The sequence below is a fragment of the Pseudophryne corroboree genome, chromosome 8, assembly GCF_028390025.1.
Source record: "Pseudophryne corroboree isolate aPseCor3 chromosome 8, aPseCor3.hap2, whole genome shotgun sequence".
Classification (NCBI taxonomy): domain Eukaryota; kingdom Metazoa; phylum Chordata; class Amphibia; order Anura; family Myobatrachidae; genus Pseudophryne; species Pseudophryne corroboree.
The window spans coordinates 132929443-132949894 of NC_086451.1; the positions used below are offsets into that span (position 1 = coordinate 132929443).

General features: G+C 44.1%; 1 protein-coding gene across 1 annotated transcript in view; it reads right to left on the minus strand.

Moving 5' to 3' along the window:
• Positions 1-3748: 3748 nt before the first annotated feature.
• The window catches only part of MORN5 (MORN repeat containing 5), a 139987-nt gene continuing 123283 nt past the window's right edge, over positions 3749-20452 (minus strand). Inside the window, exon 5 of the mRNA XM_063936939.1 lies at positions 3749-4067. Within this exon, the coding sequence (XP_063793009.1) occupies positions 3988-4067 (80 nt within the window). The 3' untranslated portion in view covers positions 3749-3987. The remainder of the gene's footprint in view (positions 4068-20452) is intronic.

Here is a 20452-nt window from a genome sequence, read left to right on the forward strand (position 1 = left end):
CTGAGGAAAATGCTGGCAGTGAAACCGGGCCCCTGACAGACTTTACAACCAGTGTAGGGTATGGCGCTGGCTCAGGGCGCCCCTCACAGCGCCGCACTAAGGGGGTAATTCTGAGTTGATCGCAGCAGCAAGTTTGTTCGCAATTGGGCAAAACCATGTGCACTGCAGGGGGAGCAGATATAACATTTGCAGAGAGAGTTAGATTTGGGTGGGTTATTTTGTTTCTGTGCAGGGTAAATACTGGTTGCTTTATTTTTACCCTGCAATTTAAATTTCAGTTTGAACACACCCCACCCAAATCTAACTCTCTCTGCAAATGTTATATCTGCCACACCTGCAGTGCAAATGGTTTTTCCCAACTGCTAACATATTTGCTGCTGCAATCAACTCAGAATTAGGCCCTAAGTACCGCTGAGACTCCGGAGCGCAGTGAGTACTGCGCTCCCACCCTGTTGCCGCCATCTACACACTGGCTCCCCGCTTGCTAGGGGGGCCGGTGACTCACTCACCACTTCTGGCTCTGTAAGGGGGTGGCGGCATGCTGCGGGGGTGAGCGATCCCCTGTGGCGGCGAACGATCATTCCCCTCAGGAGCTCAGTGTCCTGTCAGCGGAGAAAGTAGCTCAGACCCCTTAGGGCGGACACTACTGCCCCCCTTAGTCCCACGAAGCATGGAGGCTGTTGTCAGCAGCCTCCCTGTGCCTAAAACTAAAAAAATAAAAACTAGAAGAACCCCTATGGAACTCCCCTAGCTGTGACTGCCTTCTCCGGGCACATTTTCTAAACTGAGTCTGGTAGGAGGGGCATAAAGGGAGGAGCCAGCCCACAATCTCAAACTCTTGAAGTGCCAATGGCTCCTGGTGGTCCCCATGGTACTAATGTGGACCCCAGCATCCTCTAGGATGTAAGAGAAATGATGTTAGTGAGACAATAAAACTGCACTGGACTAGTAAATATATATATATATATATATATATATAACAATACGCGGTCAGAGACCGGGTGTATACATCAGAGTACTTGTACAATATATTCTGGCAGAGGTACACTTGTTCTTACCTAACACTGTCTTAAGATGACATGTAGAATACTTAAGTGTCTGTAAAATCACAGCGCTGACGAATCAGGCGGACTTACAGAGGAGACCTTGCCCTGCAGTCCCGGAGACCAGTCACAGCTACTGTGAGAAGATAGTGCCCAGCGTCTCAGTCAGGAAGTGAGGGAGAGTGTGAGGCCGCTCCAGGGCGGGAACACCAGCAGTAGATGGCGCCCCGGAGCTGGGGGAGGGGCTACAAGTCAAGCACCTTTTCCCCTATGCTGGTCCTCACCTTCCGGTACTATGGAGCCTTATTCAAGTGGATATTTTACTCTCCGACCTGTGCTCCCATGCCCTGATAGATATAATGGGGTCCCTGCTCTGTCACAGTGTCCACGCCAGCGTCATGGTTCTTCTCCTTAATCCGCAACTGGAACGTGATTTAATGGCGTGTCCCTCCTGTGGAACCATCTTACCTCCTCCCTTAGTAGCAGCCACGCGATACTGGAGAGCCGCAAGTACCTGGGAACAGAGCCAGCGGGAGTATGCGACGCCACTGGGGAGGTGATGGAGCCGCAGCACAATATGTCACACCGACATATGAAGTGCTGCAGCCTTTGAAGTCTTCTAAAAAGCTTTTTCAGGGCTGCCTAGCGCAGCCCCCCTATTAAGTGACCTGCTTCATGCAGGCACCAACTCTAAAACTGAGCTCACAGTGCATGGAGGCTGTGTTATAGAGGTGGACCATCAATGCATCCTGGGACAGTCTAAAGCTTTAGCCTGTTGGTACCTCTGGATCAAGATCCAACTCTACATCCCGATGTATTCCCTGTGGAACACCGTGTACCCCGCTGCAGAAATGAAAAATTAGACATGCCTTATTAAATTATAGCACATCTGAGCTGATTGAAGCCTGGATGGGGGAGATCTAGGAATTAGAACCTTACTATTTCTAAACTTTTTAACACTTCTGTACTATAGGGTGTTATTGTCCTTTGTGATCAACATTGTGAGCACCAGACAATAACTATTAAGTGATGGTATCCGCAAGTGATGGGGTAGAAAAGGCACATTCAGTACTACCGTACAAAATCTGTCTCTACTACTATTTCTGCAGTGCAGGGTGTTATTGTCTGGTGACCAGCAGACAGTAACCACTAAGAGGTCACACCATTTTAAACAGGGGACTCATTTCAGGATGCAATTTTAGTGAACTCCACCATATTCCCGGGATTTTACCTATTTAGTGTAGACTACTGGTAAGAGGGCTCTATCTTAATTACTTTACTGGCATGGTCAGATTTCATGCGACTGCGCCGTCCCACCCTGTCCCCCCTTTTTTGATGAGGAGATCCATTCTGCAGATGTGCATAATATAATGTTTAAATATTGTGAAAAATACTTTTTAAACTTTATTAAACAAAATAAATTTTAAAAAACAATGTTATTAACAGTTTTGAAGGGAAAAATTGTCAGTTAAGTGGTGGACATCATTGTGTATCCGGCTTGACAACAAGCCTTACCACCTCCCAAAACCAACAAGCAGCAGGGTGTTAGGGTCTCCTGCCCTGTGCTGCCACGTCGTCATGGCAACCGGGAGACAAGTGCTAGTGGAGTAACCTGAGCGCAGCTGATACTCCGGTTCGGGTCTTTTGCTGTGCAGTGGTTATAGGCTCTGTGCACGGCAGGGGATCCGGTGCTGGTTTTTGTGCTCACAGTCTGTGAGGTCTGAGTGGGGCGTGGACAGCACCTGCTTTATAAGGCCTCTTTTCAGGGTAAGCAGATGCTGCTGAATCTTTGTTGGTTAGTCAGTTCATGAAAGTTAGCCAGTACTGTGTAGCTTTGTATTTGTTTGTTGCTTACTGCAACTAGGCCTGGGGATTTGGTATTACACTCTGCCAATCCAGACCTAGCAGTAAGACTGGAGTCAGTCGTTTAGCTTGCTGGGGTTCTGTTACTACTCTGTGAACTTAGCAAGTTTGCGGCTGTATTCTAAGACTTGCCTGTCTAATCCTGTCTCACTGTGCTAGGTGTCAGGGGTCAGTTTAGTGGCAGTAAGCTAAAACCTGTGCACTGCAAGTGAGAATCAGGATTGTGGAGACTCTCCTTGTGTCTATCATTCCATCTCTGACCAAGGAGTTTACTGCCACACCCGTTGGTAACCCTTTAGGGTTTTGCTGTTGCCCTTAGCAACAGCATTTCGGGTTCTCTACGTATTAAAACACAACATCTTGCTTATTCCATCTGAGCAGTTCTAATACAAGGGAGATACCCAGTTCCTTAGCCTCTGGGCTTCTCTGTTCACTTTGTGTGTATTTTGTTACCCTATCACCTTCTGTGTACGTTATGTCATATTCCCCAGGTTGTCTGTGAGTCCATTTGTTTTGCATAACAGTTCAAACACCAGTACATTCCTGCAGACACTGGAGTGCATAACAGTTCTGACACCAGTACTTTCCTGCAGGCACTGGTGTGCATAACACAGGGTAAGGGGAGAGACACATGACATTTAGGTATGTTACAGACCCCACCGTCCTTTTGAACACTTGCAGTGCTCAGGGCAAGTGTAACTCATCCTTAACACTGAAGCGGTTACATATGCTTTTATTTAATATCTGGCTTTATCCTGCATGGTAACCCCTAAAAGCTATTGTAGATAAATACAAAATGTGAACTATGATGCACCCATATACATAATTATACATAAACACACTACTGATAAAATGTATATTTTTGTATGACTGATCTCAGAACAAAAGACAGTGACCCCTTTTTTTTTTTTTTAAACAATTCGAAAAAAATATGTAGGGGACAATAGAATAAAATCTAACATTGTCATTTGCTTGATGTATTCAAATGCATTTTACAGAATGGCATTCATTATCTGGTAAATGGTTTGTGCTTCTATGAACATTGCAGGTGAGCTGTTCCGGAAAACATCTGACGGCAGTGCTAGTATTTAGGTCTGTATCCAACAATCTCATCCCATCCCTTGCGACAGGTTTGAATTATCCATTCATGTTCATCATCATCTGGAACAACAAAAAAAGTTTACAAAAATAAAAGTTTACCCAATATGAAAGAGAACCTCTTTGATGGGGATGGATGGATAGATGGAAGGATGGATGGATAAATGAAGTGAGATGAGGATATCTGAAGAAAACTGGTCAACTGTCTATCAGCAGGGGTAAGTGACCGCTGGGCAACCAAGAAAGAGAAGTTGACATTCCATCACTATATACAGTATATGATGAATGTCAACATATCATACCACACCCATAAAATGATTTACAATTACAGCAGCGCTTCCCAAACTGAGTGTTGTAGAGGTCTTATACAGGTGCCACGGGCAAGTGGCAGGTCTACTGATTCCATATCAAATGATATGGGCTGGCGAGTTTGAATCCTGGACTACAAGCTACTTGCTGCTTTTAGCTGGAGAAAGACAGCACACGTCCATGTAGTACAAGGACCGCATATCTAAGTGCGGCAATGCGTCTCTGCTCCTTTCTGTAACATTAAATTGAATTGTAAATTCATTTTTTTGTACCTAACTATTTAATTAGTAGATCTGTTAGTTTTTTCTTTTGGCGTACGAGTGCTGTGAACGAAACTGCTGAGACACTAAGGGTGCCATGAAGCAAGAAATTTTGGGTACCACTGACATATAGGGGGTAATTCAGACCTGATCGCTAGGGTGCGTTTTTTGCATCCCTGTGATCAGATAGTCACCGCCTACAGAGGGAGGGGGAAATCGCTGTGTATGTGTGCGTTCGGATGTGTTGGAGAGACTGCACAAACTAATTTTGTGCAGTCTCTGCGCAGCCCAATTCTTACTCTTCCAGTGCGATGATCGGGGCTGGAGCTGACGTCAGAAACCCTACCTCCAAACACCTGGTACATCCTGCATTTTTCCAGACACTACTCAAAAACGGTCAGTTGCCACCCACAAACGCCCTCTTCCTGTCAATCTCCTTGCATTCGCCGGTGCGATGGGAATTTTCACACCATCCCATCGCTGCGGACCGTCGCACCTGCGCATTGCGGTGCATGCGCAGTTCAGGCTTGATCGCAAACGCACAGCAGCGATCAGATCTGAATCGGCCCCCTAGTACAAACAAAGCAGAACATTGTAGGATTCAAAACTTTCTAAACATGGCAGTCAATAGCTATGCATATACAGTCACCATAACCACATAATCAGTGCAGCAGACAGGTTAGAGACACAGCAAGAGGGGTACATAATGGCATAAATAAGGAAAGGAAGAGTACACGAGGGAAGAGGACCTGCTGACGAGAGCTTACACTCTATAGGGGAGCGGTACACAAGATATATGTGACACAGAGAGGTCAGACTTCCCATCCTTGTAACCTCTCTTATAGAGTAATGTCTGGGACTCATTGCTTTTTTTTGTTACACTAGACTGGAGTTAAAACATTTGACATTGTATGTAGACTTCCTTATACCACTTTTCCACAAAAATCCTGGGTCCGACCAGGGATATGGAACATGATCAGACCTGAGACAGACCCCTTTCACACTGCGGCTCCGACCCGAGTTATTCCCAGGTCGGCGCTGTTTACACTGCACACACATGACATCTCCAAGCACCAGGAAATCCAGATTCACATTCAAAACCGTCGACATGCCGCGAGGCGGGGGAAGGGGGGTTGTCCCGTCCGTGAGGGTGTCTGTCACAGCTGTTACCAGGGGTATAGGCAAGGAGAGATTACAGCTTCCCAGTATGAAGTGGGGATAGGGTAAAAACCGAAAGGGCAGCACTAAATGGGTAAACTGTAATCTCTCCCTCCCCAGTGACAGCTGTCACAGACACCATTCCATTTTTACCCAAACCCCATGCTATAAATGGGACCCGGGTTGGATGACCTGGATTACCCATTTACCCTGCCCCTAAACCCGGGTCCTTCCCGTGTTCAACCCTGGTCGCTATCCAGGATGGAGTCTTTTTTTTTTTTGGAAGCTATTTCCACTTAGCCATGTTCTGGGTTGTGATTAGCAGGACTGAAAAAGGGGTATAGATTACTAAAAGCACTGTGTCATTATTTTGTTGTTAACCATTTCATTTTCCTTAGGTCTCCCCAGTGATAAAAGTTGTTTTTGGAGATCGCTTTAATACTACAGATAAGCTTTTTTTTTTTTTTTAGATAGTTTTTATTAAGTTTCAGATAAACAAAAAACAAGAGTAATAGCACATTTCACATACAATGTCCAAAAAATAACAGAATTGAGTAAGTGACAGAAGTCTACATAATACAGCAACACTAGAGCAGAGTGCTCAATTCGCCAATTGTGTACTTCTAATCTTGGCAACAAACAAATAAAATACATAACAGAAGCAAAACAAAGAAAACATCAAATAGTGCAAGCAGAAAGATAAGAAAAAGTACATGATAACGACACATAAGGGGAAACGAAAAGACAAAAGTAAAAGTCTACAATATTTGTGTTCGTAGGAGCAGCATAACCAGGCATTGGTATAAGGAGGCAGAAGAGGAATAGCTGTTACAATAAGTCAGTATCAGACTGTGGGGAGTGTAATTGCAACAAATCTGTGGGATCATTAAGAAGTATGGTATGACCCTGCCGTTCCCGAAATTCCCTCCATTTCATCCAATTTCTTTGCACTGGGGGAGGCGATATAGAATACACACCTCCTGCTGTTTCAAACAAGAAATGCTTGTGGGTATTATTAATAATAGTTTGGATGGTGGGTATTGACTGCGATTTCCACAGTTGACCTATTGCCGCCTTAGTGGATATGAGGATATGACCAGCCACATATCTATCACTATTCAGTAGGGCATGTGTTGAATAGTGAAATAAGGCAAACATGGGATTCAGTGGCACCTCTATATCTAGCACTTCCCGCATAAGAGAGAACACTTCCGTCCACAGCGGCCCCAAGATCGGGCACTCCCAGAAAGTATGTAAAATATTGCCCACATGTCCACAATTTTTCCAGCAGAGTTGGGACATCGAGGGCCAAATGCTATGAAGCCGCTGCGGAGTGAAGTACGCCCTGTGACACAATTTATAAAACATTTTGGAATGTTGGAGACATTTAGAAATTTTGAAACACATTAAGGAGATAGTGTCCCACTCATCCTCTCGGAAAACAATGGAAAGATCCCGTTCCCATTTAAGCTGTGAAGGAGTCTTACCCGTTTTAGGTGGTCATTCCGTGCTGTTCGCTCGCTAGCTGCTTTTAGCAGCATTGCCAACGCTAGGCCGCCGCCCTCTGGGAGTGTATCTTAGCATAGCAGAATAGCAAACGAAAGATTAGCAGAATTGCTACTAAAAATTTTCAAGCAGTTTCTGAGTAGCTCCAGACCTACTCCTAGATTGCGATCACCTCAGTCCGTTTAGATCCTGGTTTGACGTCACAAACACACCCTGCGTTCGGCCAGCCACTCCCCCGTTTCTCCAGCCACTCCTGCGTTTTTCCCTGGCACGCCTGCGTTTTGTAGCACACTCCCGGAAAAACGCTCAGTTACCTCCCAGAAACGCCCCTTTCCTGTCAATCACTCACCAATCAGCAGTGTGACTGAAAAGCGCCGCACGAACTCCAGCAAATCTACTAAGTTTTGTGTTAAATAACTTAGCGCATGCGCACTGTATACCATGCGCATTTTCCACCTATTCGCTGCGTTGCGAAAAACGTCAACGAGCGAACAACTCGAAATGACCACCTTAGTCAGAAGAACACTATACTGATACCATTTAGAAATCCCACCTCTATGACCAGGGGAGGACAGTCTAGAGTATAAAGGAGCAGGGATGGGAATGGGACCTCTCAACGCTCCAGCACAAGAATACAGCCAATGGCGTATTTGTAAGTATTTAAAGAAGTCATGTTTTGGTATACCGAAATGGGATTGTAAACTAGAGAAGGGCACTAAACTTCCTTCCGAGCAGAGATCCTTCAGATTCACAATCCCTGCATCTATCCATGCTTCAAGCGCGAGATTAGGGATGATACTGGCGATAGTTCTAACAGTCAGGTCCGCTGCTGGCAGCGAGATAGTTGGGTCAGACGCTACCACTGAATGCCAAAGCTTTAAGGTACTTCTAATCGCCCTGCCATTTTGGAACACCGTGAATAGGCAGCAAGAAGAGATCCCTTATGTCAATCAATCCCAAAAAAGACCATTCAATAAGGACCCATGGTTTAGGGTTGTGCGTGGTGAACCAGTCCCGAGCCCGGCTGAGAAGACAGGCGGAGTGGTATGCCTCCAAACTAGGATAAGCTACACCACCAGCATTCTTTGGTAAAGTCAAAACCTGCCGAGCAATGCGAGGTTTAGACCCTTTCCAAATAAAGTGAGAAAAGATTTTGTTAGCTCGTACACTAAGAGGTTTGGGGAATCTACAAGGGATAGCCCTGAACAAGTAGAGGAGTTTTGGGAGCAGTATCATCTTGGTTGCAGAGATACGTCCTAGCCAAGAAATTTCGTGAAGGGACCATTCTTTAATAAATTTTTCAAATGCGCTTAATAAGGGTGTATAATTGCAATCATATAGATCTCTATCTAGCGAGAGGTGAATACCCAAATATTTAATAGATCTCACTTGCCAAGCATATCTGTATCTGTCCTTTAGCAAAGTCAATGTTTGTAGCGGAGTATGAAACGGTAGGGCTTCCGTTTTATAAGTATTTAATTTATAGTAAGATATACTAGAATATATATCCAGGATATTATGTAGGGCTGGAAGGGAGGTGTCAGGATGGGTCAAACAGAGCAAGATGTCATCAGCGAATAAACTGATCTTGTGATTCAATCCCCCTATCTCGGGACCTGTGACTGTTGCATCAGACCTAATAGTCTCTGCCAGGGGCTCGATAGCCAAAGTAAAAATGAGGGGTGACAAGGGGCAACCCTGTCTAGTGCTATTCGATATAGTAAACCCACCTGACAGATACCCATTAACAAACACCCTTGCAGAGGAAGTGGAGTACAAAGCAAAGATAGAGTCCAAAAACCTCCCAAAAAAATCCAAATTTACTGAGAACAGATCGCAGATATCCCCAATGGAGTCTGTCGAACGCCTTTTCTGCGTCCAATGAAAGAATCAAAAGGGGCGTTTTATGTACATTGCAATACTCCATGGCGTTATAAACTCTCCGAGTGTTGCCCGGGGCCTGCCTGCCTGGGACAAAGCCAACCTGATCTGCAGCTATGAGAGATGGTAATAGCGGGCAGAGGCGATTAGCTGCACAAAAAGCTTTATGTCTGTGTTTAACAGAGCTATAGGACGGTAATTTTGGACAGATGTAGGAGGTTTACCTAATTTAGGGATAGCAACTATTTGTGCTTCAAGCATTTCCTTTGGAAACCGCCCCACATCTGAAGCCTCATTAAAAACGGACAACAGTACTGGGGCCAAGTCAGCTTTGTATGTTTTATAGAAATTGTATGGGAAGCCATTAGGACCAGGCGCTTTATCTCTCGGGAGATCATCAATAGCTGCTTCTAGTTCCTTTAAGGTCCAAGGAGAACTAAGGGACAGGCAGGTTGCGGAGTCCAGCATCGGGAGGGAGATTTTATTCAGAAAAGACTGAATTTCAGCCTCCAAGTGCTGGGGAGTAGCTGGGTCCGACTGTAAACTGTACAGTTGGGAATAATACTCTGCAAAGGTGATTGCGATATCATAAGGGTCACATACTCTGGAGCCAGTGGAGGAACAGATATAATGAATTCTAGCTTTAGCTCGTCTACCTCGTAAATTCCGGGCCAAAAGTCGACCTGCTTTATTACCAAATATATAAAATCTCTGGTTCAGGCGCACAATATTACGTTGCACCTCCCGAAGAGAGAAAACATTCACCTTCTCCCTAGTAACAAGCAAAAGTTTAAAAACATTTCTATTTTGTGGATTAGCCTTATGCACCAATTCAAGTCTGGCAGCTCCACTTTCAGCCAACAAGCGTTCAGCATTTTGAGAGCGTTTGAGCCGTGAAGCTGCCTGAATTGCCGATCCCCGTACTACTGCTTTAAGAGAGCACCAGTTGTTAAAGATCGAGGTGTCCTCTGGCTTGTTAATATCTAGATACAACTGTATAGAACGTTGTATGACGAGAAATGCTTCTGGATGGCTAAGTAAGAAATTCCCCAGCCTCCGGGGGCCTGGAGATACCTTACGGGCACCCGGGTCCCATACTACCAATAATGGGGAGTGGTCAGACCAAGACATCGGCAGAATGGTTACTTTCCTAATAGTCGCTAACGACTTCTTATCAGTCAGCAAAAGGTCAATTCTAGAGTACGAGGAGTGTACATGGGAGTAAAAAGAATAGTCCCTAACCGTAGGATGTTTAGTCCTCCACACATTGTAGAAATCATACTCCTCGAGTAAGTGGCAAAAACCAGCGTTCTTATCAGGAGCAGTCCTAATCCTAGATGAGGTAGTTCTAATGGGTCTGGATCTGTCCATAGAGGGGTCTACAACCATGTTAAAATCCCCCAATATTATAATGGCCCCTTTAGCTTGATTCTGTATTAGGGAACATAATTTCCTGCAGAACGCAAGCTGCCCAGAGTTCGGCGCATAACATGAGACCAAGGTAACCGCAGTATTCTCGAGTCGACCTATTAATATAAGATACCGACCATCGGGGTCTACTATTTGGGATTCTAAGTTAAAAGGACAGTTTAGAGAGAATAGTATCGCAACACCAGCCTTTTTTGAGGGGCCATTAGCCATATAGCAGGTAGGGAATCGGCTATCGTTAAATTTTGGGGGATCTAGTTTCCCAAAGTGAGTTTCCTGAATAGCTACTACATTCGCCTTTAGTTTATAGAAGTAGGACAGTGCTAACTTACGCTTCTGTGAGGAATTCAATCCCTTAACATTCAGTGATAATAACTTAACTATAGCTGAGTAACTGGGGGGCGAGCTGACAGATTATACCAACAGGTACAGTGAAAAATACTACCGTATCCTGAACACTCTAACACATCAGAGCAATAAACATTGGGAAGACAAGACACAAAAGGGAAACAAACAGAGGGAGAAAAGGAAGAAACAACAGAAAAGAAAAGGAAAAAGCAGACCCCGTAAAGATACGGGGGTATATTTACTAAGATTCGTAATTGACGGGATTTAGAGGGAGATTAAACGAATAACATCGAATGTGTGAATTTGCAACTTTTTGGGGTTTTTAACGACTCATTTACTAAACTGTCGTATTCTGCATTTTCGTTTTTTCCGATGCCGATGTAATTCGTAATGCCAGGCAGTGTTTTACGGGAGTGATCAGTAAAACACTGCCGGGCTTAACACAATGAATCCCGATCGGATCTGTGAGATCCGTGCAGGGCTTCATTGTGTATATTAGGTGAAGAAAGAGTTAAAAATCAGAAATTTTTTTTGCGTGGGGTCCCCCCTCCTATGCATAACCAGCCTTGTGCTCTTTGAGCCGGTCCTGGCTGTAAAAATACGGGGGAAAAATTAACTGGGGTTTCCCTATATTTAAACAACCAGCACCGGGCTCTGCGCCTGGTCCTGGTGCAAAAAATACGGGGGGACAAAAAGCGTATTTTACAGGTACCCCTGGATTCTACTGGAGAAGAGGACCGAGTGCTTCGTGTCAACATAGGTAAGTATGTATGTATGTATGTAAGTGTGCATGTATGTTTAATAAAATTTTACTATCACGGTGTGTGTGTTATGTTTTTATTTGGGTGTTTTTTTTGTAGTAGAACTACAGGTACCAGCAGGCCCGTTCCCCCCCCACGCATGCTGGTACTTGTGGTTCTTCTCCATGTACCAGCTTGTGGGGGAGGCTTGCTGGGACTTGTAGTTCTGCTACAAAAAACAAAACTATTTTTTTACACAAAAGGCTATCAGCCTCCCATCCACTGCCCTTGGATGGGGGGGGGGGGGGGGGGGCAGCCTTGGGCTCAACCCCTGGTCCTTGGGTGGCTGGAGGGGGGATCACTTGATTTAAGGGGTCCCCAATCCTCCAGGGTACCCCGGCCAGGAGTGACTGGTTGGGGATTTAATGCCAGGGCCGCAGGGACCAATATAAAAGTGTCCCCCGGGTGTGGCTTTATCTCTCTGACTAGTGGAGCCCAGTGCTGGTGTTAAAAATACGGGGGACCCCTACATTTTTTGTCCCCCATATTTTTTGCACCAGGACCAGGCGCAGAGCCTGGTGCTGGTTGTTTTAATATAGGGGAACCTAAGTCTATTTTCCCCCCGTATTTTTACAACCAGGACCGGCTCAAAGAGCCCGAGGCTGGTTATGCATAGGAGGGGAAGACCCCCACGCAATTTTTTTTCCGGATTTTTAACTCTTTCACACCCCTTCCCACTGATAAACATGCACGGATCTCACTGATCCGTGCATGCCTATCAGAATATGGTTAAAAAAAGCAGGTCTGTTTGAAAACTGCTTTTTTTTACGATTTGTACTTTTTCCCGGCAGTGTTTGGCTATTGCCGGCAGTGATTGTGAATACGATTTTTTTGTAAATTACTGAGTTGTATAAAATAACAGGCGTGTTTGACCGATGGTGTATTCATTCGTATTTTTTTTTTTTGCCTTCAAAAAAAATACGAATGCCCTCATCACTGCCGAGATTTGTGTTTAGTAAATTCCCGAGATGACACTTTGAAGAAAAAATACCAACTCGGTCAAAATCGGGAGCTTAGTAAATATACCCCACAGAGTCATAGTAAGGCATCAAAACATCCAGTGCCTCACACTACAAAATAGAGAGGTTAGTGGCCAACCTCCCCGCAATCAAATAACCGAAAAATACAGAACTTGGTAACCATATGGTCACACGGCATAGAGAACAAATAAGGGCAAGGCAACATAAACATGCTATCTTGAGCAGAATACTGAGTTCTAGAGCTAACGAATTATCATAGTGCCTAAAACGAAGATATCAATATAAAACATATTGCGTATACCTAGCTCCTAAAATGTAATGTTAAACAATGCATAAATGATCAGAACAGGGAAAAAAAAAGAAAAATAAGAACTCAATGATGGTAATCAGCAAAGGCAATGTCCATAGCAACCCTCGTAGCAAGACATTATGAAAAGACAGCACCAGCCCCATGGAGGTCGTTCTTGGAAAAGAAATGCATCAAAGGCGAGGCCCTATTTCTCAACCGTCGACCAGTCCTGCTGGAGTCAGCGGTCAGGAGAGCTGGTCCCGTGATCTCCCCCTAAATTCCATTTATGAAGAAGTCTCATACCGTCCTCTACTGAAGACACGGCAATAGTAGAACCTTCTCTAGAAATTAGTAGGTGCGTGGGGAAGCCCCACCTATAAACGATGCCAGCTTTCCTAAGAGCCACGGTGACTGGTTGAAAAGAGCATCTTTTGGTAAGGGTATACTGCGATAGGTCCCCAAAGAGTTGAAGCGAGCCTAACGCCTCTGCTGTGTCAGAAGAAGGTCTAGCCACCTTGAGCAGGGACTCTTTAATGTGGAAGAAGTGGACTCTCATTATGACATCCCTCGACAACCCCTCGGGAGCACTGTGACCCTTGGAACCCTATGAATACGGTCTAATATCAAATTCGATGAGGTGACAGAAGGTAGGAGTTTCTTGAAAACCTCAATAGTATAGTCATGATGGCAACTATTAGAAACTGATTCGGGGACCCCCCTGAGCTTAAGGTTGTTTCTTCGCGAGCAATCTTCCATAGCCGCTACTTTATCCCGCAAGGCAGCTACTTCCCCCTCAAAGGTATCATGAGAGTCGATGAGGGTATTATGAGAGCCCACCACCTCACCCATTTTTGTTTCCAGCTGACCGGTTCTCTCGCCCAAATCCTCAAGAGAGCTCTGGCAGGATTGCAACATGGCCCGAAATTCTGATGCCACTTTGTCCTTAAACTGGTGTAACAGAAGCTTCATGTTGCCTACTGTTAAGGCTTCGTTATCCTCCAAATGTGGCGAGGAAGGGGAGTTATGAGTTGAGGATGCGGTCACCATAGGAGATGAAAACGTAGGCGAGGGGGTCGTTCCGGACGCAGGAACCCGTCTCCTGAGACTTGTTACGATAAGGAGAAGGCTTAAAAAAGGCGACTTGAGAAATCAGTTTGGAGGCTTTGTGCAGCTCTCGTTGCGGGGGAAGGCGCCCCTGCACCAGAACTCCACTGCAGAGAAGGTCCACTCAGCCGAGCACCCAGTCTGGGGGGAGACACACACTACAGTCCCCGGCTTCACAGTGAGGGGAAGGCCACAACCCGCAGGGACCCTTAAAAGAGCCCCCCAGCTCCGTAGCTGCAGCCCCTCAATCACATACGCTGGGGGTTGATATCTGGAGATAGTGGGGGTAGCGGGAGCCCCAAATAGTGTAGGTAATTTGCCAAAAGTGTAGGGCTAGCAGGAGCTCCCAAAAATCACGTCCTCTCAGCTTGCTGGCTAAGCCATGCCCTCCCACAGATAAGCTTTTAACTTTTATTCATTGATGCAAACTAACTGTAAATCTACAACTAGTTATATTGACAAATGAATTATATTTTGCAGTGTCCTCACATATCCCCCAACCAAAGTGAGATATCCCAAATGCCCCACTGCAGCTACACTCCCTTGAAAATGTGCTCACTTTACCAGCATTGTTACATAAGAGCAACAACCAAAAGATGATATTTCAGGTTAATTCACGACTGGCTAATTGTGCTCGTCACTGATGAGATTTCCTTACTCTGATAATGAATTACTCTATTAACCTTGCTGTCTGACTGCACAGGGTTAACTATTAATCACTTTTCTGCTAGTACAAAAGCTATAATGAAGAGCATACCTGCTTGGGAAGGACGTAGATGAACCTCTAATAAGCTGGAAAGTGTCCACGTGCCATTATACCAAAATAGTCAGTATGCAAAAAAATGTACATATCTGACAATAAGAGGGCCCCAAAACATGATTCCGGTACCCCACTTCGGGTCCTGATCCACCGGCTGTTTACTTCTATGTTATGCTCCCAGCTGTCCTCTGTGGGGTATATTCAATTGATGTCGGATCATTTCCGAAAGGATCCAACATTTGAGTATTCAATTAGCGGTCAAATCAGACAGGGGGGGTAATTCAGAGTTGATCACAGCAGCAAATTTGTTAGCAGTTGGGCAAAACCATGTGCACTTCAGGGGAGGCAGATATAACATGTGCAGAGAGAGAGAGTTCGATTTGGGTGGGGTGTGTTCAAACTGAAATCTAAATTGCAGTGTAATAATAAAGCAGCCAGTATTTACCCTGCACAGAAACAATATAACCCACCCAAATCTTACTCTCTCTGCACATGTTATATCTGCCCGCCCTGCAGTGCACATGGTTTTACCCAACTGCTAACAAATTTGTTGCTGCGATCAGCTCTGAATTAGGCCCAGGATTTGGTCGTTCCCAACACTGCCAATCCGACTTTTTTTAAAAGTCGGATTGACATTGTCAGAAACGGGGCTAAAACCTGTTGGATTTGGCCGCAATTCCGTCAAAACACATGGATCTGCAGCTATTACTTGTCGGAAAACGGCAGCCAAATTGAATAGGTTGGAACAGTTTCCGACCGAAAAAGTCGGACACTGCCATCTTTCTGACAAGACGGCAGTTATGACTACAATTGAATACACCCCTAATAAGCCTTTTCTTAGTATATATGATTCTCACTGTAAAACTTATTTGTAGAATCGATGTTATTTTCATAATTTAATATAGCAGCTGGATCAATAAAAGTTTACTCCAAGGACCATTTTTACATTTTGGATATAAGCAATTGACAGCTCAGTTTCTAAAACTGTATTCAAGCAATACATGACAATAAAAGCAATCGTACTGACATGCCATGGATGAATGGATAATCAAAAAATGTAATTCTAAACAAAATACAAGAATACTACTCTAAAGTATACAGCATCTATGCAGTAAAACATACATTCCAGATAAGATATTGTAACCCATATATATGCCAGTATTTAAACAGTTACTATTTGTATATATGGTTTCCAGAGCAAAAAAAAAAAAGGATTGCTTCATAATTACTGTAGTTCTGAGGCTATTTGAATCTGTGCAGCTGCAACCTCTTCAGCAGTAACCCACGAAACAAGACAAACTGGGCTTATTATACTGAACAAGCCTTAAAGCCCCTCCCTGATTGTTAGTAATTGGCAGCAATGAACTTAACAGCCACTTGACTATCCTTTTCACACTACCTGGCTGTGCAGCCAACAATTTGAATCACAAATGTATGCGCTTCTTACTGCAGCTGCCTCTGCACTCTGCTCTGCTGCCTCCGAGCCCAAAAACATCAGGACTATGCTTTAAAAGCAAGCAGCATCAATGTTTGAGATGCAATTATTCCCAAGTATCGATTAGCGTTAGCAAATGTAAGACTTATAATTGCTATCCTTCCAATAGCAACTATTTTCAATATGTTAATGTGATGACAGATATAGTTTTACAACGCTTTCCTTTCTAAACGGTCATATTTAAATATTTAACATAAAAGGGAATTTCTGACCTCAACAGCCACTACAGTTAATAATCAAGGCAAAATGCTGTAGTCTGTCTGTCTTCAAAGGCAACAGGCAAAATTAGCTGAGCAGTGCTCTTGCAGATCAGGGTTACATTTATTATGTTATAATGTGGCACCATTTATACAGCCATACAATGAGAACCGTTCCCCATCATCCTTTTTTTTCTACACCAATGAATAATTAATATTGAACATTTAATAAAATTAAATGAAACATTCATTTAGCACCATAACACATTAATAAAATGATATTGCTCACATCAGAGAATTATTGTTATTTGCCTCCTTAATCAATACTTAATGAAGTGTATTGTCCTCGCCTTCTGATTGGCCAGATACAGTTATTAACAGTTTTATATTATTATAGGGGCATCATCGACCACTGGTGTAAATGTATTTATATAGTTAAATAAGACAAAATCTATCTAAAAAAAAAGGGGGGAGGGGCGGGTTTAAAAGTATAACAGTTTATTTAAGCTCGTTACAAAAAATAATAATAATATAATAAAAAATTAAGACATATTAAAACAATGAGCAGAGTATAGGAATCAGTAGGTAGATCTTATCTTAGTGCAGGAGATCAGTGAGGGGAAACCCAACACGTTTCGTCCTTAGGACTTCATCAAGGGGTAGTATATATTCTGTAGCAGCACTTTAGAGAATTAGTCATTCATATCAGTCCCTGCTCCAATTGAGCTTGCAATATATGGGGGAGAGTTAGCAAATCTTGGAGAGAAATAAAGTACCAACCAATCAGCTTGTAACTGTCATTTTACAGGATGTGTTAAAAAAATGTCAGATGCTGCTTGGTTGCTACTTTATCTCTCTACAAGATTTGATAGATCTCACCCAATGTTCCCTAACACACAGACACACACTGACACACACTCTATGGTTATTTTTTTGTCAGATGTAAATCAACTTACCAGTATGTTTTTGGAGTGTGGTAAAACACAACAGCAGCTGGAGGAGACTGAAAGGGACACATACAACTATACACAGAAAAAGCCTTGGGGCCTGATTCGGCGATGTACATAAACCCGATGGTTTGCATACATCTCCAGTGGTAGGACACCTGGGCATGCATCTTCCCTGGCCCTAGCAGAATGAACAGCCCGGCCATCCTGCATAACCTGAGAGTTATGCAAATGGCATAAGTGCATGCAAGTGAGCTGACGCTGCAGCTTCGGACGCAGCAGTGAATCACACATGCATGCAGGAGGCGTCTATCTATTCAAGATGACTCCTGCTGTTTTTGCATATTTTGTACAGCAGCTGCATACAAAGACACAACTGCTGTACGAACTGCATCCACCTCGGAATCAGGACCTTGGTCAGGAACTGAACTCATGACCTCAGGGCTGTGAGACAGTAATGTTAACCACTAGGGCAAGCAATACAGTGGCAATATAGTGGTATGAAGGTAAAAACCACTGGCGATGTGGCAAAATTGACGCATGAGCCAATATCCTATTAGCTGTGCTATGTTACTGCAGCTAAAGGATTCCAAAGAGGCTATCCTATTAGCCCCGGAAGCCGGCACGTATAGGGAATTATGCTTCACGTGCCTCAGGAATACAAAGCAGAATCCCCGAAAACTAGCCCCCGGCAACCTTTTATCGGACCCGAACACATGGGTCCGCGATGTTTTCACGGATCCCATGTGTTAATCGGGTAATAGTGAGTGAGTTACCACATGGTAAAAAATGGACTGTAATAGGATAGCCCAATAGCGTTATCGGGCTAAAAAGCCTGTTATCACCGCGCGGTAACTCACCGCACATAATAGGATATCAGCTTTAGTAAATTTAGCTCGATTTATGTTAAACAGGCAAAACATGTGCAAATCTAGTAATGACTCCCACTTTTGCATGTTTGAAGTTGGCAATCTGGAAACAGCCCATGCTTCTCTAACTTTTGCAGTATGTTCCATTTGTTCTAAAAATAATAATTACTGCTTTTCACCATGTCAAAAATAGGAAGCTTACATTTTAGTCAGCAGCCAATTAATCTACTAGTATGCTTTTGGTTTGGCAGGAAACCGGAGCATTCTGCTGAAGGGCTTAATTCAGAGATGTATGTTAATGCACTCACAGCTGCGATCTCATTGGCGGAAATATGCTAGTGCTGTAGACACCTGGAAATGTATGTAAATCTAAGAAACTGTGTACAAATACGCAGCAACATTCGATGATCCTTTGATAAACGTCTCCCTAAATAACCATGTGGAGGTGCAACATGGCCATGGGAATTGAGGTGCTGGCGCTCTATGTTGTGCATACAGATTTGTAGTTGTGAGCCGGGAGATGCACCAAAACTGGCTGCAACACGCCTGCATATTTGCTACCACTCCCAAATGGTTCCTGACTGTTAATCACTTTGTGAATAAATCCTCACTGTGAACGACATCGCTAAGGTACCACGGCTCATGCATAGTGCAAACACGACACGTGCAGTCGGACGTTAATCACACAATATCACCATTGCATAAACTTCTGATTCAGGCCCTGAAATCCACACAAACATGGAGACATTAAACTCTACACAAACTGAGAACTGAAGTGTTATGAGGGTAATTGCAATGGGCGTAACTATGGTGGGTGCAGGGGTGACTAAGGATGCAGCCTCTTAGTTCGGCATGCCAGGAACATGGGGCTGAGGTGCCCTCATTTTCTGTAACTCTGCCTTCAAAACGCCAGCAGCATGTCAATCCTCTCCTGGCTTTGGGGCAATGTGAGCAACACTGCATCCCCAGCTCTGCACATGCGCAGTGCGGCTTCTGTGCATGTCAGATCTTAATACATTGGAGATGTGTGTAACATCAAATTAATGTACATCTCTGAATCAGGCCCTATACTTCCTCTTGTGTAGATGCCACTTCAGTATATTATGCAGTCTACAAATTCATCTCTATATGCAAATACTGCAAATGCCATTCTCAAAGTGCTTTTGAATATTTTATACTAAATTTTAAATATGAAAAACTGGTTTATGTATACGTACCTAGATGTAAATTTGTATGTGCTCCCAAGATTAAAGGAAGCAGCACGACTATACTTAGCATAATTATTAATTTATTACCAGTGATTTATATAATGTATATTCTGCAGCGTTTTACAGAGAATATTTGGCCATTCCCCTCAGTCCTTGCCCCACTGGAGCTTACAATCTGAGAGCCTAATTCAGCTCTGATCGCTGGGCTGCGTTTTTTGCTGCCCTGCGATCAGATAGTCGCTGCCTACAGGGGAAGTATATTTTAGCTGTGCAAGTGTGCGGTCGCATGTGTAGCTGAGCTGTTTGTGCAGTGTGTGCGCAGCCCAGGACTTACTCTTCCAGTGCGATTGAACCCTGCTAATGGGGGCTGGACCTGATGTCAGACACCCTCTCTCCTGAAAACGCTTGAGCCCTTCTGCGTTTTTCCAGACACTCCCTAAAAATGGTCATTGCCACCCACAAACGGCCTCTTCCTCTCAATCACCTTGCAAATGCCCGTGCAAATTGATCCTTCGCACCATCCCGTCGCTGACCACTGATACCCGTTGTAGCCGTCCAACGCACCTGCGCATTGCGGCTCAGATGCTTGTGCAGCTCTGGTCTGATCGCCCGCTGTGTGAAAACGCACAGCAGCGATCAGATCTGAATTACGCCCTATATTCCGCACACACATTTACGCTAGTATTAACTTTGTTTGGAGGCAATTAACCTACTAGTATAGTATATTTTTGGATTGTGGGAAACTGGAGTACCCAGAGGAAACCCACTCAAGTACAGGGAGAATATACAAACTCCACACATTTAAGTCTATGGTTGGAATCTAACCTATGACCTCAGTGCTGCGAGGAAGTAATTCTAAAAATTACACCATCCGTGCTGCCCATATAATAAGTTCATACTTACCGTCCG